Source organism: Gopherus flavomarginatus, chromosome 13 (assembly GCF_025201925.1).
Source record: "Gopherus flavomarginatus isolate rGopFla2 chromosome 13, rGopFla2.mat.asm, whole genome shotgun sequence".
NCBI lineage: Eukaryota > Metazoa > Chordata > Testudines > Testudinidae > Gopherus > Gopherus flavomarginatus.
This window is the reverse complement of record NC_066629.1, coordinates 16,189,185-16,213,087: the sequence shown is the minus strand read 5'-3', so window position 1 is coordinate 16,213,087 and position 23,903 is coordinate 16,189,185. Positions and strand designations below refer to the sequence as shown.

Here is a 23,903-nt window from a genome sequence, read left to right as displayed (position 1 = left end):
GCAGTCTCTTACCTTCAGTTCCTGTTTGGGCTCCACATTCTTAATTGTTGTATAATAAATATGGTGGCCATACTGGTATGCCACCAGGTTCTGCTCCAGGTGATTCTGGGCTGGACGCACAAACATCATCCAGTTACAAAGCGCCTCACTGGACAGCTCAAACCACAGATCTTCTTGTAAATCCCTGTCTTTTCTGTCACCCTTCTCAAGAGACACCTGGGGCAAAAACCAAAATGCACAGAGTAGTCGAATTTCACAGTGGTCACATACTGCAAAGGAACCTGGGTCCTTAAAAATCTGTTCTGACAACTACAGCTTCTCCATGGGGAAGATAATGCAGCCAGAGCTGAGATTTTCACTTTTCCCACAGGACTCTGGCAACAGATGGAACTTAGGAAGGGGCTTAAAAATAGACACAGATGGGATCTATGATTGTAAGGGACATGCAGAGACAGTGGACCCTCCCTCAGATGGTGAGTGAAAGAAGTATGTTCATTCATCTATACTTGATGTACCTCTGCAAATGGGCCATGGAAACTGGAGATGGCAAAGACCTAATGCAGAGATTGGCAACCTTTGGCATGTGGCCCATTAGGGATATCCGTTGGCAGGCCAGGATGGTTTGTTTACCTGCAGCGTCCGCAGGTTCAGCCAATCGCAGCTGCCACTGGCCGTGATTCATCGTTCCAGGCCAATGGGAGCTGCGGGAAGCGGTGTGGGTTGAGGGATGTCCCGCAGCCCCTATTGGCCTGAAATGGTGAACCGCGGCCAGTGGGAGCTGCAATCGGCCGAACCTGCAGACGCTGTAGGCAAACAAACCGTCCTGGCCTGCCAGCAGATTTCCCTGATGGGCCGCATGCCAAAGGTTGCCAATCCCTGACCCAACGTATTAGGTTATATGGACTAGTGGTCGTCAGTCTGTGCCTCTACAGCTTCTCAAAGCTCTTTGTGGCCTCACCTCCACTGAATACAGGAGTACTCCCTGCACGCAAATCAGTGAGCAAATAGATCAGAGCCATTCAAATCCCTCCTCTTTCATCTAAACAGATTTGAAAAAAGGAGAAAATCCCCCTTCCGTCTAGAAGTCAGGGGAGGAAGAGGCAGAAAGAAGAAATTCTGCCAACTGAAGTCATAGCATGCCACAACACAATGGCTGCAAAAGGTCCTGAGATGGAGTTGCAACATTTGTGTGGACACTCTGCTTTAGTCTACTAACAGTGAATCACAGCACTCAGTGTCATGAGACAGATATTTCACAGCACAACAGTATCAAGATGTGCACCTTGACTCTTTTGTGGCTTTCTGCAACTACCTTGGATGACTAAGTAGCTCTCTGGCTGTACCAGATTGGTAACAGTTGCATTGCAGTAAAATGAAGGTGTCGAGAGATCACCTCTGATAAAATCACAACAGATTCTAGGGCATGAAAAACAAGTAGGTGTACAGTTTCTCTCTCTCTCTCACACACACACACACACTCTCTCTCTCTCTCTCTCTCTCTCTCTCTCTCAGAGTGTTACCTTTAAATGAATGTAGCAGTCTTTCAGTTCAGTTTGTCTGACCAGCGGTCCCTCCACGGGGCCAAACTGTGTGCGTTTGGGAATGCGTCTTTTGGAGAACACTCCCCCCAGGAACCTGTCTATATAGAGCACCAGGGGGAGGCTGGCTCTTGCTCTGGTCAGCACTGGCCGGTTTGGGATTGGATGCAAGGGTCCATGTTTCGGACACACTGAGGGATGTGCGTTATTACACTCTTCACACCCTGCAACACAGTCAGAGCGGAAATGAATAATGGACATGAATTCTCATGCACTGACATAAAGAAAGGCCCTTATACACAAGATATGAGCTCCCTTTAACCGCCTCTGACCTGAATATTTGTCAGAAATTGCTGCAGGTACCACGGCACTCAAGCCAATGGTCTGTTTATGCTTTAAGAAGGCTGTCATCTTAAAATGAAACATAGAAGAGAAGCCTCCCATTTTACTTATAAGCAAACAGTGCACTCACTCCTTGAAAGCATCTCAGAGGCCCCAGCTAATGGAGAATGCAGCTGTCCACCATCAAAGTCAGATAAAGGCTGGTGTGAGTACATATGCTTCTAGTTATGCGACCCCCAAGCATGCTCAAATAAATTTGTTAGTCTCTAAGGTGCCACAAGTACTCCTGTTCTTTTTGCAGATACAGACTAACACAGCTGCTACTCTGAAACCTATGATTCTAGGTGCAATCCAAGATGTTGGCTATGATCTCTAAAGCCCTGCATGGTCTTTGACTCCACTTACCAAATGGTTGACAAAAAAACAAACCAACCAACCATGGAAGGGGGAAAAGGGCAATAAACTAAATGCTTCCTCTTACGCTTACACAGATCATGGGGGTCAAAGGGTCGAGGTGGATCTGGGTCCCATTCATCCAAGTCAGTGTCTTCCCCGTCTTCGTCTTCATCTTCATCATCCTCCTCATCGTCATCATCTTCCTCTTTTGTTTCCATCCTCCCCATTGGGTTCTGCAGGGGTGCTAAAGGATCAGAACCATCTACTGCCTCCATAGGAGGTAATACCTGGTTATGCACTGGTAATGATGCCTAAGGAAAGAATTCACAACACAAAGTTAGATGGCTCTCCTACCCAGAGGTTATCAAAGCTCACAATGAGATCATCACCTCTATCACAAAGGCAAGAAAATAAGATTATTGCTAACCTACTCTTCACCTCTTTGATTCCTTTGTAACCAAACAGAGAATGAGGGAGAGTGAAATCATGAGTATATCATCGCTGAGGCTATGTGACCTGTAATGCTTCACCGTTCATAGTACTGTGAACCCTGCCAGGTAGGCGCTTTGTGAAAATATCTACCCAACCCCATAAAATAGTGACACATCAGGAGGATGCACCAAATGAGAGGAATTTTGAATCTTCAGAGGGTCTTAGCAACTAAACAAATCCCACTCCCTGTCTGTGCTTGAAGAAAGTACCTTGGGTCTATTTTAATTTACTTTGATTTATAAAATGCAATTATTCAACGCTCTGATATATGATCTTCTCCCTCCTACCATGAAAGCAAATGAAAACAACCCCTTACATACACACAGAGGCAGAGTTCACATTCTCTCTCACACACACTCTCTCACGTGCACCTACAAACAAACAAACACACACACACACACACACAGAGGCAGATTTCAATAAGGAAGTAGATAATTAAGATCTAAAACCCTATCAACATAAGACAACAAGGCTGATTCTTAATAGCTAATGGGTGTTTCGTTTTAGCTCTGATTTTAATGAAGATTTTCTTTCCCTTCATCCACACAAAAAGCAGAGGTAAATGCTACACAATGTACAAAAATATCTCACCTCCAAAATAGGTATCTCAGAAAGAGAACAAGAAAGATTATATATTGTAAAACCTGTCTTAACAGACTACCAAAAAGATACCAACGGACACTGGTCACATATAATAGTAGGAATTATTGAATTTGATATTCAAAGCCTTGGGAAAATACTTTAAAGCAGGGGTTGTCAAACTTCATTGCACCACAACCCACTTCTGACAACAAAAATTACTTCCTGCCCCCAGGAACTGGGACTGAAGCCTGGGCCTGCCTGCAAGTCCCCCTGTCCCAGGTGGGGGCAGGGAGGGCAAAGTCCGAGTTCCACTGCTCCAGGCAGGGGGGACAAAGCTGAAGGTCAAGGGCTTCAGTCCCAGGCAGGGGGCCTGAAATCTGAGTCCTGCCGCTCAGGTCCGAAGCCAAAGCCTGATGGCTTCAGCGCTGGGCAGTGGGACTCGGGCTTCATCCCCGGGCCCCAGCAAGTTCAAGCCAGTCCTGGTGACCCCATTCAAAGGGGGTCCCGACACACTTTGGGGTCCCGACCCAGTTTGAGAACCGCTGCTTTAAAGTGATTGCTTCAGGTAGAACAGTCCCTAGAGCATGTTTCACTATACATTAAACAAATATCCCCCACTCCCTCAAAAAAGCCCCACATTACATGATAAGATGGTGGAATGGTGTAGAAGCCTTCATTAAAACTTTTGTTCGCATCACTCAGACATATTTAATCATCTGTTTCCATGGAGCAGTGAAATCAGAGTACCTTTACATTTAAAAGGGGTCCTGGCAACTTACTCTGTCTGCTTGTGGACCCTGCTCCAGAGCCATTTGCTGTGGGGATTCGGCAACGTTGCCGAGCACGGAGAGGTTGGTGGAATTCATGCTCTGAGCAGCAGCAGGCAAGAGCACAGTTACCTAAAATCATAGGCACTCATTTTAGCACTGCAGCATTTCTATCAGTCACTTATACATGGGCAGTGCCCTGCACACAAAGCTTCTTGGAGGTCTTCACAAGATGAAAAAAAAATGCAGAGTTCTTACGGTGTTTTTGGTAGAGATGATGGGCCTGAACCAAGCACCTGGACCCAAGCATTCCTGAATTTAAGGGAAAGGGTTTTGAATCCAGATCTGAATTTTGCAGCTTTGGAATATTCCATCTCCGCCTTTCAGCTTGAATTTAAGATTCTTTCCAGTCTGGGATTAAAACCATGCTAGCTGCAAGTGTGTTTAAATGCCCTTTCGCTAGCTGATTCCGGCTAGAACTAATGCACCGGGGACTTTGTTTTTCCTTTTGTTCTTCCCACATACACACTTTTCCCTCTCTTTTCCTTTCCCTTGCAACAAAGACTATAGCTCCCTAATTTCTTCTCTGTTTCTTTTCCTTTAACAAACCAAGGGACAATACATTATAGAAACTAGTAATAATGAGATTAAGTTGAGAGATGAAGCACTCAAAACTCGAGATTTCAAAAGTTAGCATTATCTACTGGCCTCCTTAGCTGGCTGCACGGCACATGGAGTATTTTTCTATTCTTGTTTTCCTTGTTATAGTAACACACATCTTAATTGAAAATATTATTGAGTATATTAATTTACCTCTCCCACAGAACAATTCAGATGTGTAAGGCTGCTGAATTAATACTGCAGGAATGACCTTTCCTGACTTTTGAGTGCTGCTTTCTACTTTCTATGCAGGTATTTTACATGATGTTCATCACTGTGCTGTCTGAACTTTCACCTTTCTTAATCTTTAACACTGACTGGTGCTAGTGTTGCATGTAATTATATAAGCAGTCTTTCAACTGAGACACAAACCCTTGTCCATCTATAGAGAGGCCTTGAGAGAACTAAATGATGATCAAAAACCAGAACAAAAGGTGTGCAGTCAAGAACGGAGAGGGAGAAAGCCTCTCTTATAGCTATACATATGGAGGTGGTATATGTTTTCTAATTCTAGTTCTGCTCTAAAAGAGATAATATTAGAACAGTCCAGGCTTCACTATGGACTAGAGTGGGCACAACAGAATGGATGCATTGGCCAGTATATTAGAGAGCTGTAAATTAATGCAATTCCCCAAAAGGCTGCAAAGTATTCTCTCAGGGAACAGACAAAAAAAACTCCAAAACCCACAAAATACGTGGATACTCAAGTTCCTAGTTCCTTTGAGTTTGTTGTTGTTTTAATTGGTCTAATTTATAAAATTGCTTTTCAATTAGGGCTGCAGAGAACAGTGTGAAAATGACCAGGATGCAGCCAAGAAGACAGCTGAAATTAACTGCCTGATATTGACATTTCCTTATGCCAAATGGCAATGCAACAGGCATCATTATTCAGGGGCATGCCTCCAGACCTGCCAGCAATGAGGAGTTCACACAAAGCTTCTGTCTGTGCATATATCATATTAGCACCTCCATATATAACCACACTTCAAACACATTGTTACTCTCATCTCCATTACGCGCATTGTAAGGAATCAACATTACTTTAAAAAAAATTCTTGGAATGGCCCTCTCATATCGAGTTCTTTTGAAAGACAGGAGGAGCCTTCTTTATCATTTTAACTGCTATGATTAGTTCAGATTTCACACAGGAAATGTGTATGTATAACACCGGCAGAAGCAGCAGCTGCTCTAATGATATGATAACGGTTCATAAACAAATGGAAGTCCTAGCCTGGGAAAATGATGATATTAAAAGATGTTAGTGTAGGGGCAGGACCTTGGTGAGAAGGTTGGGGATATAGAAATAAAGTGCTTGGTCCTCACGTGGCATATCCTGTCATTATCAGGAGATACCATATGTGTGGGGACGGGAGCCAGTATCCCCTTGCTGTGTTTTAAGTGTATAACTTGCATTGTGTACATAAAGTTTCTGGATTTAAGTTTGACCATACATTTACAGCTAAAAGCCTACTGAAAAAACACAGATTAAGCAGAGAATAATAAGGGTGGGGTTGTTTGTTATTTTTAAATATGAATCCAATCTAATAAAAAATGCCAGAATGGCAACTATGGACTGCAATCCTCTATCCACAGAATAGGTGGAGCACAGACAACAGCACTGTAAGCTTCCTTCACATTCTACCCATGTGCCTCAACCCTGATTTGGAGGGTCTCCTTCTAGCAGTGAGAAAGGACCTTGTTCTCTGTCTCTGTTCATTCCTTCAAGTCTCTGCTGTGACTGTTAACAAGGTTGCAGGATAGAATTGATTGTAGCGGTGGTACCTTTTATACTATGGAGCTGATTGAGATCTACCATCTCACTTCATATAGGTCACTAAACAGCTATCAAATGGTAATGATTTTTAAATCAGTAATGACTAGGGCTGACTTTGAACCAATAACCTAGAAGTGAAAGTATCCATATCTTATTACCATTTCCTTGAACTATCCAACCTTAAAAGCAGCAAAGAATCCTGTAGCACCTTATAGACTAACAGACGTTTCAGAGCATGAGCTTTCGTGGGTGAATATCCATTTCGTCAGATGCAACTAACATGGCTACCTCTCTGACACGTGACACTATCCAATCCTTGGATACATATTAGATAAAATGAAAAACAATCCTTCCCCACCCACCCAGAAAAAAAAAATCTCGGATCGTCCAGCCTTCACAACCACAGTCCTCAATTTCATGCTGCTCCTAGTCAATTTCAAACTGGTGAGCACATCAAGCAGAAAGCCTGGAATACACATATCAGTCATGGACAAAGTAATTTAACTATTTAGCTTTTACAATTACTTTCCTAAGAAATACCTGAGAAATGTTTGGCAAATTAACAACTGGATCCATAGTCCACTGATATCAGCAGAAAGACTCCATTGACTTCAATGGTCTTTGGATCACATCCTGTCTGAGGAAATCTAGAAGCCTGGCTGGCTACCTGTGACTAAACTAAAAACCAAAAGTAACAAAACAAAACAAAACAATCACACATACCTATTCTCCCATTTAAAGGGACACTGTTGAGGGATGTTTCACAGGGCCGCCCGGGGCAGGGGGGAGGGGACACAACTGGGGCAATTTGCCCCAGGCCCCGGGCCCCACAGGGGCCCCACGAGATTATAGTATTCTATAATATTGCAACTTTTTTTTTATGGAAGGGGCCCCCGAAATTGCTTTGCCCCAGGCCCCCTGAATCCTCTGGGCGGCCCTGATTTTTCATAATATTAAGGAGGAAAAAAAAATCAAGAGTAGTAATAATATAACCCCTTTAAAGCTTAAAATTGAATTCTGCTACAATTTTTCTACTCATTTATACACACATTGGTCAAGATAGCACAGGCTTGTTATTGTAAGGTTTGTTGCTCATGATCACCAAGAAGCTGGTACTGATTGACTGAAAGAGAACACAATTTGTTTTGGACATAACTCAAAGTACCAGAGTAGAAAACACAATCCACGATGGTGCCCCTTGCATTCCCTGAGGCCTTGGCTACACTGGCGCTTTACAGCACTGCAACTTTCTCGCTCCGAAGTATGAAAAAAGCACACCCCTGAGCGCAGCAAGTTACAGCGCTGCAAAGTGCCAGTGTAAAAAGTGTCCCCCAGCGCTGGGAGCATGGCTCCCAGTGCTGCAAGCTAATCCCCATGGGGAGGTGGAGTACCTGCAGTGCTGGGAGAGCTCTCTCCCAGCGTTGGCACTGCGACCACACACACACTTCAAAGCGCTGACACGGGAGTGCTCCCGCGGCAGCACTTTGGAGTTTTGAGTGTAGCCAAGCCCTGAGAGTTCCTTCACTGTGATATTTAGGATCCAGTAGAAAAAAAGGGCTTCTTACCTGCTGTGTTGTGGCATCCTGCTGGACATAAGCCACTTGGGACGGGTCTGTAAATAGAGTCTAAACAAAGCAAAAAAGGGTTATCAGTCAGGCTTCAGTTTACTACCAAATCACACAAGGAGAATTACTCTCCTGCTAAGAAGCAACCTATGTAAGAATTATTTATTCTACTGAAGTCTAAAGTGCATACTACGGTGGCAGCTGTATTCAGTTTATACAAGTAACCCCATCTATGCAGAAATTAAACAGAAACTAGTGGCCTCCATATAGACTAGTGGCAGCTCCATAAAAGTATAATAATTTTACATTAATATAGCACCTTTCATTCAGATACCCAACAGGTGTTTACAGACTTTACTGATCATATATATGGAATAATATTTTTCTCCATTGCTAAAGGGTAACAACCTCTAGGATGAAATACAACAGCTGTTTAACAGTACACAGGAACACTACAGAACAATTTAGGGCAAGAATTTAGACATATTAGATTCAATTGAAATTACAGGGATATTGAGAGAGGTAAAATGTTTACTCAAAATGGAGTAAAGAAGACGTAAAGAAGTTGGAGATGGAAGACTGTTAGACTACTAAATCCATCATTCTGCAAGTGTGGGAACTAGCCCCTTAAAAGAAGATGTATCAAACAGCTCCTATATTTAAACAATCTTTAATGGCTACAAGTGGTCAGGAAGTTGGATTTTAATCTCATTTGAGAAACGACACCTCCAGAGTTGTTTTGGTAACTAGAAGGAGTGCCACCCAGTGAACCACGATCACTGCTTCTCACAGCATCTGGAAAGAGAAAACCCTAGGAAAACTAAGTACTGACCAAGGTCAACTCTCCTTGGCTTCTGAGATTTAAAAATATCACCCCTTGAAGGGGTCTGGCTGCACAATGAATAAACACAATACTGTAAAAACTCAATCAGTGCTTTACAATGCAGTGTGCTCAAATGTATGTTAGTGTCCTATTTACACACTACAGCATCTTTTGAACAATAAGACTAAGTCTGAGGGCCTTCTGAGGTACGTGACTAGTAACTTTCTAGGCACTTCCACTCGTGAGCCATCTCCTCTCACAACACCTCAGTCCCTCACTGCTTTGTTCTCAAACTGGATGGGACTTGAAAATTGTGGGCAGCCTATGCATCATATTATGAGAAATTCTGTATATACTAGTTCAGAGTCTTATGACATAGTTGGAAAATGGGGCAAAACGCAACTCTGGTGTTGCCCCATATACCAAATACAGTTCTTTTATAATGTTAATATGAATGCTGCCATATCAGCAAAGGGATTAAATGCTCTTGACAAGGTCTCTCTCCCTTTAAATATATTATATATACACATGGAGCTATAGATACATACATCTATATCATATAAAATATACGCTATCAGAAACAGCAGTTATAGGATATTTATTTAATCTAATAATTATGCAGGACAAAAATCAGGCCTCTCAAATCCATTTTTTTGCCTATGACAAAAAGTGCTATACAAGTGCAGAATCTATTATTATTATTAATTACCAGAACTGTGCTGTGCAAAACAAGGAGACTTCTCCTAAGTATTCACAGCCTACAGCTTTTAGCATTTTATGGACTATAGCGCAGGCAGAATTTCTACAGTGATTACAAACACCTTTGATTTAATTACAGTCCAGTCTAACTGAAATAAAATAGCCAGTACTTCCTGGTTAATAGCCCCAGCATCCCTTGATTACCACATATCCAGAGTTGATTGGAATGAACAGTACATACTTCCTCTTCACCAAAGGTTAGAGAGAGGTGGTTATGCACAGCTGATGGCCATTATACAAATCACATAACTTTGCAGGCAGCTGGCTTTAATCCTGAATCAAATTATTACTCTGTATAGCCCACAGGGGGCAGGAAGGGGGCAGATGTGGAACTACACGTGCCTGCGTAGCCTCCACAGGATGGATGTAAACCAATGTGTGCTCCGAGGTGTCCACTGAGGTGTAAGAGGTGCCATCTGCCGTGTAGACCACCTGCTGCGGGGGACGGTCCTGATCATCACTGTACACAATTTGTGCCACTGTTCCACCTTCAGGGACAAAGTGCACCTGGAGAAGAAATGAAGATGATATCCTTAAATAAATGCCTCTGTGAAAGTGTCCACACTCATAATAGCCATATTCATCATCTAAAGACCTCCTGAGTCCATTCTACATTGCCAATTGTTATGGACATAACACAAAAATCATTGTATAATTTGGACTGAGAAGCCTAATCTAAATGCCAGTGAGGTAGAAACCTGGACATAAAAATCACTACATCCTTTTCCTTTTTACTCTGCATTTTAACTAGAGACATAAATATTTATACATAGCCATTCCTAACATTTAGTTCTTGGATCATTCTTTTCCCTTCTGCTTTTTGCAAAAATAAGTTCATATGACACAGGACAAGCCTTGTTAATTGTTTATATACTTTTTCAATTTATTTTAATACAATTTTGTGGATTTATATTATTTCATTTATTCAGTTTTGTATTTGGATAGTAATTATTTAGTTCTTATTTGTACAGCTAAAATAGTTCATGAACTTACGGATTCTGCTGCAAGTGATACTACTATATCTGTAATGTTGGAATGTGATATGTGGGATTATTTCCCTGTAAAATGTACATGCATAAAGCTATTTGAATGGAAAAAAATATAATTGCAAAAATTATTTGATAGCTCCTAAAGCTGCTTATAGGATACAGAGACTGCATCTCCAGGCCAGCAGTTCGTATCTAGCCAGGTAGTGACTGGAAATTGTCGTCCATGGTGGCCTGTCTGAAATGAGTTGTTCTTAATTATGTTGCCAGTAGGCAAGTGTTCTGTTCTTGACAACTTTGAGCTGAAGTGCTCAGCATTTTTGAAAGCTGGGCCATTTATTTGGATATCTAAATATGGAATTAGGAACCTAACTTTAGGTAACCATTTCCAAAGTATCTTAGCCAGAGTATATGCAGGTACTGCACTTTCACAGAGTTTGAAATAAAATTCATATTATTTTATTAAAACTTGTTATAAAATAATTGATTTTGTTTGGTCTTTTGGGTTATTTTTTCTAAGAAAAAACATAAGCATCTTAGTTTAGGCACCAAACGTAGATCTTGAAAATAAAATGACATTTAAAAAGTAATAATAATGATGAGAATAATATACAGCATGCACAGAGTGCCTTTCATTTCCAGGATGCTGTGAAAGTACTAATGAATCCTCACAACATTCCTTTGCAGTAGCTAGAGGAAGTAAGCATTGTTATTCCCATTTTACAGCAGGAGGAGCTTCCTGCAAAGTCCAGAGAGCAAGTTATTGGGACGGCCAGGATTTCAAGGCCTTACTCACAATCCTGTGCAAATTTAGTGAAACAAAAACTGAATAATTGTTTTTAATGTGTATTTTAAATCATTCCTCTGCACTGCTGAGACCCTGAGCAACAGTATCTTACTAATATTTGAGAAGTAAACATGCAACTGATTTTTAACTAATGAAACTTGGTTTTGCTGTCCAAACTGAGTGGAATGGAAAGAGAGAAACAGAAGCAATGTAAAGTAAATGAGATTTTTATAAATCTAAGGCCCAATAATAACCACGGTTTAAAAAAAATTCCGCATATATGATATTACTCTTGACAGTGATGCTTTGAACTGATCCACATTGGTGCTAGAAAATTAAAGAAAAGCGGATGTGTGATGTGACTTTCTGTTATGCTTACAATGAAAAAATGGCAGTAGGAATCTACTACATATGTATTATGGTCTTGTCTTAGTCATGTGACTAATCCTACTGACCTCAGTTGGACTAATTCAATGAATCCTTACACATAAAAGAAGGATTTGGCTGTAGTGGTCACTGGAAAATACATATTTCCTTTTGGCACCACCTCCTACTGCACTATCACAAAACTTTAACCAGAGGTCCAATTAGAAAGAAAGAAATTGTGGTACTTTCCCAAGCTTCCACCCCTGCTTCCAAGCCCAACTATGTCCATTCCTGATGCCACTACCAGCAGATTGTGCAAAGCTTCTTATGATTGTTGTCCCCCGGCGCTGTGTGCTTATACTAGCAGTGAAATTGTGGACAATGTTGACATTTAAATGGCCATTGGTAGGCTCCAGAGATCACATCCCTCAAAATGAATAGGGATAGTTAATATCTCTCAGAGCTATTGTTTCAGGCTGTCTGCAAACTCAGACAGAGTTCACAGCTTTGGTTTACACTCAGTTCAATTGCTCAAGCTTTACTTTGCAAACATAGTGGCTACGCATCGATTTCTTCTCAAGCTTAGCTTCTGGAGCACAAGATGGCAGGCTCCGGAAAAAAAGTATGAGCTTGTTGACTTGCTGCAAGCAAGCCCAACTCAATCCCTGACTCTAAGAAATAATCAGAGACATTTCTAGAAGCTGCTGGTCACCTGAGCAGTATTCTGTTCCTGCTCAGCAGATTCAGACCACACCTGTGGACTTTCCTCTTTCGAATCCATCTCGTCCCTGCTGTGGTGCTCCATGGTGATAGCTAATTACTGAAGCAGTGCTTGGCTGAATAGATTCATGTGTTCGCTATGTCTCTACTCACACAAGACAAGGTGATCTTCTGTAACATGGCTATAATGAGAGAAAAGAGACCCAAGATATTAAATAGCTGAGTACATTGCAATCAATTTCAAGTGTAACAGAAAGGCAGCTGAAAGGTGTTACTATCTACCACATGCAGGGATGTGCTTCTATGACAGAAGTCTTAATTTTATGAACACCTTTTTTCTCAGTTCTCTTTCCCAAATCCTGCTGTACAGTATTTTCTATCTACAGCAGATGAGGAAACAGGCCAACAACTGCAAATGGCAGAGCTCCTTAGGAGGCCTGGGAGAAACAGATACTCATGGAGCAACCCTCCCATCCTGCAGCACTGAATGTGATAACTATTGCAGCGCAGAGAGAGGAGTTTAAAAAAGATCCATTTCCCTTCCCTCAAGGTCATCACATTTCAGAGATCATCCATCAGCTTAGGGTTAGACTGGATTTCTTTTGAAGCCCGTCACTTCTGCTCCTGCACTGGTCAGAAAGGGTTTGTTTCTTCCTGGCTACAAGATGTTCCGTCTACAACTTTCTCAGCCTCTAATGGCCTAGGGATCAAGGGATAGTGCTGGGAATTGAACTTCAGTCTTTCACAAAAATAATCATTATGTTCAGAGGCAGCCACTGTTTTTTCAATGTATTTGTTTAATTTTTAATGCAACACTAAACCGATCCTGAGTTTAGAGGCAACTCTCTGTGTGCAGCTGGCATTTCAAATACAGTACTATTAAACTAGACATTTTTTTTAAACAGACAGAGAAGAACAATGAAGCTTAAATTCTAATCGATGTGAGCCTGGAAATCTTGACAAATTGCTTCCATGCTAGGTTTTATTCACCCCTTGCGATTTTATCTGAGCCTCTCAAGCTGCCATTGGGAATCTCAGAAGTGTAATTTATAGCTCTGCTGATTAGTTTAGTCAGTCATTCAGCACCTTCCCAGTCCTTTGTCTCCAATGTCATATTAAATCATAGATTTAGGAATTAGCATGAGGCTGAGCCCATTTGATTTTTCAGCAAGTCCAATTAACTTTATTTTATACTGACTGTCTAGTTGGGCTGATCTGATGCCAGCACCTGCCTGTGCACCAGAAAGAAAAAAGGTGGTTCCTCATTGATGCTATCATTGATTTACATTTTAAAGGCAAATTATTATAGTCATAATTTATTCCCATAAATGCTGGCATTCGGTTTGTCACTGACAAGTTAGTAAAAGGGGGAAAAACCAGGCATTTTCTGCCTTCTGTTAATTTCACGAACAACCAAGGAGCCTTGCAGGACCTGAGCACATATATCCTACACAGGTCTTCCCTAGAATGCACAAAGCAATAATTCAGGAAAGTTTTACTGTAACGTCATCCCATAGAGTGATGGAAAAATTAACACTATCTCCACACTGAAAAACAACAAACGGAGGCAAGAGGTTTTTGTGCGTTATTAGACAGAATGTCATGCTATCATCACTGGTAACAGCCTCCCACTGACTCCCTCATGCTAAGAAACACATCACATGCATATGCTGCTCAACCCAAAGGTTGATGGAAAATAGTAGGATATGTCATGTGACTTCACATACACTCATGCCATTAGACTCTGGGGAAAAGAAAACAGAAATGTTACATTCATGAGTGATGGTATATATACAGCCCACACAGTACTCACTCCTAAAATCTGGGCAAAGAGCCGAAGAAGCAAGAAAAAATACAATGCCATATCAATGAGTGACGCGTTAGCCAGAGATCTTACCAGTAAGAAAAAAACACTATTAGCTGCACTGAACAATGGTCAGGGCTGAGAATCATCAACACTGCTGTCCAAGCAGCTATATTATAAGGTGCTAAAGAAAGGATTGACTATAATAGATAATAATACATAGTATTTTGACCTTCTATAGCATCTTTCATCCAAACACCTCAAAGTGCTTGGTAATGTAGGTAAGTATTATTATAAGACTTTCTTCTTATTCTTATCAAATCCTTTCTGTCACTTTAACTGAAATAATTCACTGATTTTTTGTTAGCCATATGATCACCAGGGTGTATATAATGGATTGTGCAGCGCATAATAATAATAAATATTAATAACAAAGTCTAAACAAGACAGCGTTTAGCTGTATTTATCATAATATCATAACCATCTTTCTTGCATTCCTTTCCTATTAATTTATTCTAAGTTTTTGGCCGTCAGTATTAATTGAATAGCAGTAATTGCATAGCCAGTAGTTTAATCAATTATCCAATAACTACCTGCCTAAAACAATCAAAATAGATCAAAATAAATGCTGAAGGTTTTATTGTTTGGCTTATTTATTCTATTTACATGTACATGAGAGAGAGAGAGAGATTTGGTTACTAAGGTTCTGATCAAGTAAACCAAGCACTGAATTAAGTGCAAAGCATGAATATAACCAATTAACAGATGGTGTAACAGTGTGGCAGAGGTTTTTGACTGACTCACCCTTTAAACAGGTAATGGAATCTTGAAGGCTGGTGATGATTCATTCCTGCTGACTCATGGTGGTAGGTATAGCTCTTCTATGTTGAATATAAAGGAGGTTGGAATGACTTCTTTGGCCCCAAAACTGAACGTTACAATATAATTATTGCAGGGAAAAACTAAGAACAGCCAAGCTTAGGGAGAAGGCATTGGGTTTGATTTAATCTATATTCAGGGCATGGATACACTAGCACATGTAGAGCGCTTTGAGTTAAACCAGCCTTCGTAGAGCACAGAAGGGAAAGCGCTGCAGTCTGTCCACACTGACAGCTGCAAGTGCACTGGCACGGCCACATTTGCGACACTTGCAGCGGCATTGGAAGTGGTGCATTATGGGCAGCTATCCCACAGAGCAGCTCTTACCATTCTGGTGCTGTGGCTTGTGGGAAGGGGGCGGGGAGTATGGGGCATTCTGGGTCCTGTCCCAACGCCCCGTGATGCATCGGTTCCCAGCAATCCCTGTGCTTCTGGCGCTATCTTTCAACGTTTTTTGTACTGCGTGCTCTGTCTTTCCTTTTGGTCTGCGGGAATGGAGACCGAACTGCTGAGGAATATGCTGACGAGTCACGTCATGTCATATTTGACAGTCAAGTTATTCCTTAAGATCCAAACTGACAGTGAGGACTCCAACAATGATATCTACTCCAGTAATGAATATGACATGAGATTGCTTACGGCATTCATGGACATTCTCACCACTGTGGAACGCCACTTTTGGCCTCGGGAAACAAGCACTGAGTGGTGGGATCACATTGTCCTGCAAGTCTGGGATGATGAGCAGTGGCTGCAGAACTTTCATGGGACAGTGTGAGGAGCTTGCTCCCACCCTGCAGCGCAAGGACATGAGATTGAGAGCTGCCCTGCTGGTGGAGAACTGGATGGCTATTACAATCTGGAAGCGGGCAACTCCAGACAGCTACCGATCGTCGCAAACCAGTTTGGAGTGGGAAAGTCGACTGATGGAATCGTGTTGATGCAAGTTTGCAGGGCCATTAATCGCATCCTGCTCAGAAGAACCATGACTCTGGGTAACGTGCACAACATTGTGGCTGGCTTTGCACAAATGGGTTTCCCTAACTGTGGAGGGGCGATAGATGGGAGGCATATTCCAATTCTGGCACCCGCCCACCTAGCCTCTGAGTACGTTAATTGGAAGGGGTATTTCTCTATGGTTCTCCAAGCGCTTGTGGATCACCATGGGCGTTTCATTGACATTAACCCAGGCTGGCCTGGAAAGGTGCATGATGCATGCATCTTTTGGAACACTGGCCTGTTCAGGAAGCTGCAAGCCAGGACTTTTTTCCCAGATGAGAAGATCACCATAGGGGAAGTCGAAATGCCCACTGTGATTCTTGGAGACCCCGCTTACCCTTTAATGCTGTGGCTCATGAACCCTACACAGAGAGCCTTGACAGCAGCAAGGAGCGGTTCAACAACAGGCTGAGCCGATGCAGAATGACTGTGGAGTGTGCTTTTGGCTGTTTAAAAGGCCACTGTCGCTCTCTATATGGGAAGCTGGACCCGGCCGATAACAACATCCCTGTGGTTATATCCACATGCTGTACCCTCCATAACATTTGTGAAGGGAAGGGTGAAAGATTCACTCAGGCATGGAACTCAAAGGTTCAACACCCGGAGGCTGAATCTGAACAGCCAGCTTCTATCAACTGGCATAGTTCCATTATAGTTCCAGTTCAATGGAGCTATGCTGTTATATGGTGGCTGAAGATCTGGCCTGATGTGTTGAGATTCTGTTCAGAGCACAGTGAGGATTTCACTGCTTACAGATGAGGAAATTTTGCTTACACCAGGGCTGAACTGAGGCAGAGAAGTTAAGTGATTTCTTCAAGGCCACATAGAGAATGCAGGAATCCTAGTTCTTAGTCACTTGTTGTAACTACTAGACCATGTTGGTTCTGAAAGCCACATTCTTTTGAGAACCTGCAGAACCTGTTAGTGCCTTTGATTCAATTAGTGTAAAAAAGAAATCTGGTAAGTTATTGTTCTATTTGAATGTCTATATATCTGCAATACATCAGAATATATAGCAAAACACCTTTCCCTGGAACAAGGCACAAGTGACTTTGCAAATCTCTTTTTACACCACTGCAGTGCATCTACACCGGGCATTTGCATCAGTGCTGCTATATTGGAGCAAAAGACTTCCAGGGGAGACAAGGCCTTTGAAAAAGAGTCCACAACTTCAGAACGTTTGAAAATGGTTTAGTTAGAAGTCACTTTACATCCTGAGACACTGAAGGTGAGAATGCCAGGAAATGGAAATACCTGAGGGTGGCTACGCGACAGCAGCACAGCTATGGCACTGTAGCTGTGCCACTATAGCACCACGGTGTAGACACTTCCTACATTGACAGAAGGGGTGTTTCCACTGGTGCAGGTATTCCATCTTTCTGAGAGGTGGTAGCTAGGTAAACAGAAGAATCCTTCTGTCAGCCTTGCTGTATCTACACTGGGAGTTAGGTCAACCTAACTATAGGTTGCAATGGCATGGGCATGCAAGTTTTCACAGCCCTGAGCAATGTACCTAGGTCAACTTAAGTTTGAGGTGCAGACCAAACCTGAACAAATTTTATAATTGAGCTCATAGGAAGATGCTAAGGGGACAGGCTGAAAGAAGTTTCCTTGCTGATCCTTACACATAGGTGACCCTCCTTGAATTAATCTGGGAGGTTGCTATTCTTTCTTCCAAATGCTTCAAGATCCACTCCAGCTTTCCTACTTATAAGATATCAGTACTAATGTCTCTGCACGTCAGGGCTCCCCTACGATCTTCTCAGTTCTCTCAGCAGTACTGGCTTAGAGCACAGTGAAGTAACAGATACTCAAGCTAGCATGTGGCTATGGAACTTTTAAAAGGAGGTGACAGTTGGATCAAGTCATCTACCAAGGAAACTTCTTGACATGTGTCCAGTCCCCCTCTGACTCAGTACACCCAACAGAAATATTGCATTCAGATTAGCTGTTGAGAAAGGGTGGTAACTGAGTGAGCTGACATCGACTTCACAGTGGCCCAACTTAAGGGTAACATGCACTGTTTACTTTACCATCTGTAGCCTATATAACATGGGTGGCTAAACTGTGGCTTGCGAGCCACATGCGCTTCTTTTACCATTAAAGTGCGGCATGCAGAGCGCCCCAGACCTGCCACCATTCTCCACCCACCAGACTGGGGGCGGGGTGGGAAGCTCAGGACCTCTACCATGCAGCAGGATGGTGTGGTGGGGGCTTCTGCAGAGTGAGGAGGGGGGTCTCAGGGCTTCTGCCCAGTGAGGAGTGGGGGGTCTTGGGGTTTCAGCCCTATGGGACGCACCTGCCAGGACTGAGGGCTTCAGCAGGAGCAGGGCTGAAGCTCCAACACCCGGTTCCTGGCAGGTGTGCCCTGGCTCTCGGACTTCTGAAGATTGTCGTATGTGGCTCGGAAGGCCAACAAGTTTGGCCACCTCGTTGTATAACCATAAAAATAAAATACAACTCTCATTAATATTTAGCTTAATTACAACCTAGCTTCTTCAAATATAGCTTGTGCACAAGACTGTAATTAATTTTATTTACATGGAAAATTTGTCAAATCTGTGCTAGTCCATCATTCTGAACGGTGCCTCCACTAAATTATATATGAAAGACCACGGGCCTTGTCCTTTGTCTGGGATACCCAAACATCTGGCATAATGAGGGAATGCTCTCTTCTCTCTATCCATGCTACCTGTCTATGGATCATTTTCTACATGTATACATTTCTCTTTCCAAATATTTTGGGGGCTCTTCCACACCACGTGCAGAAGTTTGACATTTTAGGAATACAAGCACATCAGTGCAAATATGCCAATGGGAGATTCTACTGTGTCAGAAGGGATGCATACATTACTCCATTACTTAAATTTCTATAGTATCCCAGAGACACATATAGAGCATAAACAGCAAGTTAAGCAGTATGCCAATGCGCAATATGCTAAACCATTTACAGCACCCATAAAGAGAGCATTTTCCTCCTCAAAATAGCAGGCATGCTTCACTCAGTATGAAATCAGGTGATGACACAAGGCCTGCAATGATAATGGATATAAATACATCATATCATCATCCTCAAGTGTGAAAGAAACAGGATACCAATAGAATGCAGCATAAACAACACAGCAGGATATGGCGTGAGGCGAAACCCACATATTTTCCTTTATTATTAGGAAATTACCTATTTAAATTCAACACAATATTGCCTTTGGTGCATGCACTCAGATTCTTGTGAGCATTCTCTTGCAAGATCTATTTAAATGATTATTTACTCTCATCCATGGTTTAATCTCCTGTAGTAATAATAATACCTAGCTCTTTAACCCCATCCTCTTTGGCATCCCAAGTCCAGTCCTCCAGATGCCAGCACATGTAGAATGCAGCTGCCTGTCTTCTTAAATCTATAAAGTGCAACCCCATCAGAAAACTTCTCAAACAACTCCACCAGCTCCTCATTCATTTCAGGATACAGTTTAAAATTGTCCTACTTTTGTTAAAATCTTCTGGGGACTCCTGCCAACCTCACAGACTCTGTCCCTCTTCTCTTCCAGCATTTGCCTCCTTTCTGACCTTTCCAAAATCTTATCAATGTTGGCTCAAGTCTCTCTGCGTGCCTCTGCCTCTACAGAGGAGTCACATCTTATGTGGGGGCTAGGTTCTGAAGTCAGTGCGTAAGGCGAAAATTGTGTATAGTCAAACACTCATTGAGTGGAATGGCCGGTGAAATCACTCGCACTAGAGGTACAGTATTTAAATTATTTTTCTTTTTTTGTGTGTTTTGTCGAGTACGTATAGTTAAAATCACGTAAGTCAAATGCGTCTGTGATGCGACGCTATAATTCTCCATCTCTTTCCAAGACTCATGTGTAAACCCATCTTTACATCTTTGATACCTTCTAATGTCTCGCTCTTCCTTCTTCACCTTGTCATATAGACTCTATTGTCCATAACTGCAACTCTATTATTAATTCTGCAAATTCTTTGAAACAATTATATCCAAAATAATATATTATTCCACTGAGATTCCGCAAAATTGGAGGGAAGGTTGGGGCAAGACAAAATGCAGGTGTGCACCTCGACAGTGATATGGAAAACTGGAAATGTAGAAAATAATGAGCTAAATTCAGGAATTCTCAAGTGAAGGGGCTTGACCTATACCACCAGTTACACGGATAAAAGAAACTAGGGGTAATAGGACTCAGCAGGAGCAAGGACAAGGAAGGGAAGGAGCAATTTCCTCCCTCTTTCTCCTCCCCTCACCTTCTGTGACTGCCCCTACCTTCTCCCCGTTCTGCCCCCACCCCTAACCAATTTGTGTGCAGCTCTCACAGCATTCAACTGTAGGGAAATCGGAAGTGGCATGGCCCACAGCTAAGCACTGGGCATAGACAGACACATCTCATCCACAACTCTGCACCCAGCATCAACCTCCTCGTGGGCCCTGCTAACCCCAGTACAACTACCCCACCCATCCTTCTTAGCCAGTTCCCCATCCAAACACTATCCTCCCTAACAGCACCAATCACCCTCAATCTCATCCCAAGCCATACCACCGCCCAACACCATCAATGAATAGCCTCATCATAAAGCACTTGTCCCCCTCCATGCTACCCAGCAATAGCCCCACCTGCATCAGGACTCATACACCAGCCATAATTTCTTGCCATGAATCCAAGGACAGGTCCACCAAAACTGTAGGATTTAAGTTGGTCACAGCAAGATGCCATGGCTAGTTTCGGGGTCCCAAGTGGTAAAAGGTTGAGATTTGCTGTCTCAAATTGTTTATTTGATATTATTTTACATTGTAAAAGGCAGAGAAGGAAGGATTTTAGGATAGCACATATGAAAGACTAAAAAAATTAGTATGAAGGGAACCTTTAGCGGTGGAACAGAAAGTCCTGGATCACAATGAAACCAAAAAGGTGTTCCTTTTTCGATGCAATAACAAAGATCCCTCAATGTCCTCGGTGTAGAAAATACACAGTCTGTTTTAATGGTGACTGAGGTGAAGTTACAGGAAGAGGAAAACAGGCAGTATCTCCTATAGGGACACTGCACTAAGCAGACAGTTTTAAGGAGCTCCTGATACTCAAGCAGCTGCAGTTACATTGATTCGGGTACTGATCTCAGCATGTCCTTAATCTGAGAAATGTTCTCTAGAAAATAAGGCAGCTCAACCATTTATTGATATGATGGATTTTGAATTAGAGAATAACAAATAATCTGTCACTTAGTATTTCTGTGACAGCAGTGTCAGGGACAGGAGCAGTTTAGTATACTGGTTACTAAATTTTACAAACGTAAAACTCTTAATTTGTCTCCTTAATATATTATCTCAATAATAGGGGTCTAACCTTTTACTTGCAGAAAATAACTGTTCAGCTAAGAAAGTCATTTGCACAGGGACAGTGGCACCTTTATAACATATACAGAATAATAAATACCCTCTACTTTTGTACTCATAATACCAGTGTGAACTCACCTCAGAGTGAATTCCAGCAGCAATGTCTGTCATTTATATGAAAATTGATACGTTTCTATTTGGTAAATATTTTCCGTAACAGAAAATGTCTTTAAACCAATGAATAATTAACACACACACACACATATACACACATATACACACACACACACACACACACACACACACACACACACACACACACACACACACACACACACACACACACACACACACACACACACACACACACACTTGGAAGGTTTCAGATGCTGGCAGGAGAGAATGGTGTTCTTCATTTCTAGACCACAAGATTTAATCCAGTTTATGTCAGTAGCGACTAATTTATTAGCATCCCAGGGCAGCTCTAGTCGAGGTCAACGGGTGCAATTGCACTCACAGAGATCAGGCCCACATCAACCAATCTGCATTCAGTGCCTTTGCACAGGACCATCTCAAGTTTGACTTGGCTGTCCCCACATCACAATGGAGAAGCTGCTGGGCCAAATTTGAGAGAGTGGCACTGTGACTCCTTGTGCCAGGTTGCAATGCCATTCACTCAAATTCAGCCTTGCCACCCCACCAACAAAGGGTCAGTTTGTCCTAGTCTGACGGAGGGATGACCAGGCCAAATTTGAGTGAGTGGCATTGCAACCTGGCGTATGCTGTTTCAGCACCAATCAGGTTTGGCGCCTGCCATAGATAGCACAGGGAGCAACTTGCTTGTCCCAGATCCCACCATCACCACCACCGGCATCTTCATGCTGAGCTAGGGTGACCAGATGTCCCAATTTTATAGGAACAGTTCCAACTTTGGGGTCTTTTTCTTATAAAGGCTCCTATTACACCCTCCCACCCCCACACTTGCTGTCTGGTCACCCTATGCTGGGCCCAAGTCAACCTGCCAGGGCAAGAGCACAGATTCGGGGATACCTTTCCCATCAGCAGTGGGTCTGGAGCTCAGGGAGAGATGGAACTGGAAGCAGACCCAAAGCTGCACACAGGGCAGAGCCCCCTATCTCCACCGAGAGGGCAGCAACCCGAGAGGCCTGGGCCCTCTCTTACCTCCTCCCCAACCCCCAACCCCTCCCAGTGCACTCATTGAATCAGAAGGCTACATCAGCCCCTATATTATCAATCACTGTGAAGTGAGTTATGGATGGGAGATGAAATCCAGCCCCACTGAAGTCAATGGGAATTTTGCGATTGGCGTTAATCGGATTTTCAGTCCAAGTTCCAGTGGACAAGCATCCATATCACCAAAACTGCAGCTTGCACTCTTGCTGGCAGTCTCAGAAAATGCATAAACTACAGGTCTAGACAAAGCACTGGCTTTCCCTGCATGGTGTTATTACTGGGGTTTCCTAACTTCTTGAGAAGAAAGGTTTGAAAAGTCCATTATGAATCCTCTCACTTCCGACTGAGCTAGAAGACAGTGGCAAAGAGTTCCCTTTCAGTATCAAAGACTTCCAGAGAGGCTATGTTCATCTCTGAATACCTGAGAAAGGACATCACTTTCTCACACAAAGAATGAGGTTTAGTGTCCCCTAGCTGACTAGCGTAGGCCATGGTCATAGTATTAGCTATAATGAGGACATGCTGATAATTTTACCTTATGAGAGCTAACGACATACCTTAGTTCTGGGAAGCTAATGTTGCAAGAGTTGAACAATGCCTCAGCATTAACATTGTTTGAATGGGCTCCCCAGCTGAAATGACAGGTATCCACTGATGTGGATCTGGTCAATTCTATTTAGGATGAACGGCTTTGACCCTGTGCTTCTCAGTCCAGTAAATTAAGCAGATTACTGATTGGTGAACAGTGAAATTGAACTGGGGATGACTCAGAAATTCTGGAGACAAGAGATATAAATCCAGAATTCCTAACTCTACCAAATTATTTCAGAACCAAGATGGAAGAGCTGACTTCCTGCTACCTCTCTTTCCTTGGAACAACTTCTATTACTCCAGTCTGAACTAACTTCCTGATTCTGGAGTTCTTGGGGAAAATGGACAAAGTGTGACGAGGGAAGAATTGATTATGAAGAGTTTGAAGGGAGAGAGAGTGCTAAGAGATTCTGTTGCATATTCCTTACTACCTGCTCAAAGCAGAAGCCCCAGGATTTGCAACGCTGAGGAGTCTTCCCCATGGGACACAGATCTTTAGGCAAGTAAGGTGGTGAATCATGCTAAGCTCTAGTTACAGCAA

General features: G+C 42.6%; 1 protein-coding gene across 6 annotated transcripts in view; it reads right to left on the bottom strand.

Annotated features, from left to right (window-relative positions):
• The window catches only part of PRDM10 (PR/SET domain 10), a 76,648-nt gene that overhangs the window by 46,212 nt on the left and 6,533 nt on the right, over nucleotides 1-23,903 (bottom strand). For 3 of the 6 annotated variants that reach the window (XM_050921551.1, XM_050921556.1, XM_050921552.1), the window contains exons 2-8: nucleotides 12,550-12,739; nucleotides 10,041-10,205; nucleotides 8,117-8,176; nucleotides 4,130-4,249; nucleotides 2,368-2,587; nucleotides 1,521-1,762; nucleotides 13-216 (exon numbers count right to left, since the gene is read on the bottom strand). In XM_050921551.1, coding sequence (XP_050777508.1) covers nucleotides 13-216; nucleotides 1,521-1,762; nucleotides 2,368-2,587; nucleotides 4,130-4,249; nucleotides 8,117-8,176; nucleotides 10,041-10,205; nucleotides 12,550-12,642 — 1,104 coding nt within the window. In that variant the 5' untranslated portion in view covers nucleotides 12,643-12,739. Of the gene's footprint in view, nucleotides 1-12; nucleotides 217-1,520; nucleotides 1,763-2,367; nucleotides 2,588-4,129; nucleotides 4,250-8,116; nucleotides 8,177-10,040; nucleotides 10,206-12,549; nucleotides 12,740-15,165; nucleotides 15,185-23,903 lie in introns of those variants that run through there. The other 3 variants (XM_050921553.1, XM_050921554.1, XM_050921555.1) reach the window with 3 other exon arrangements.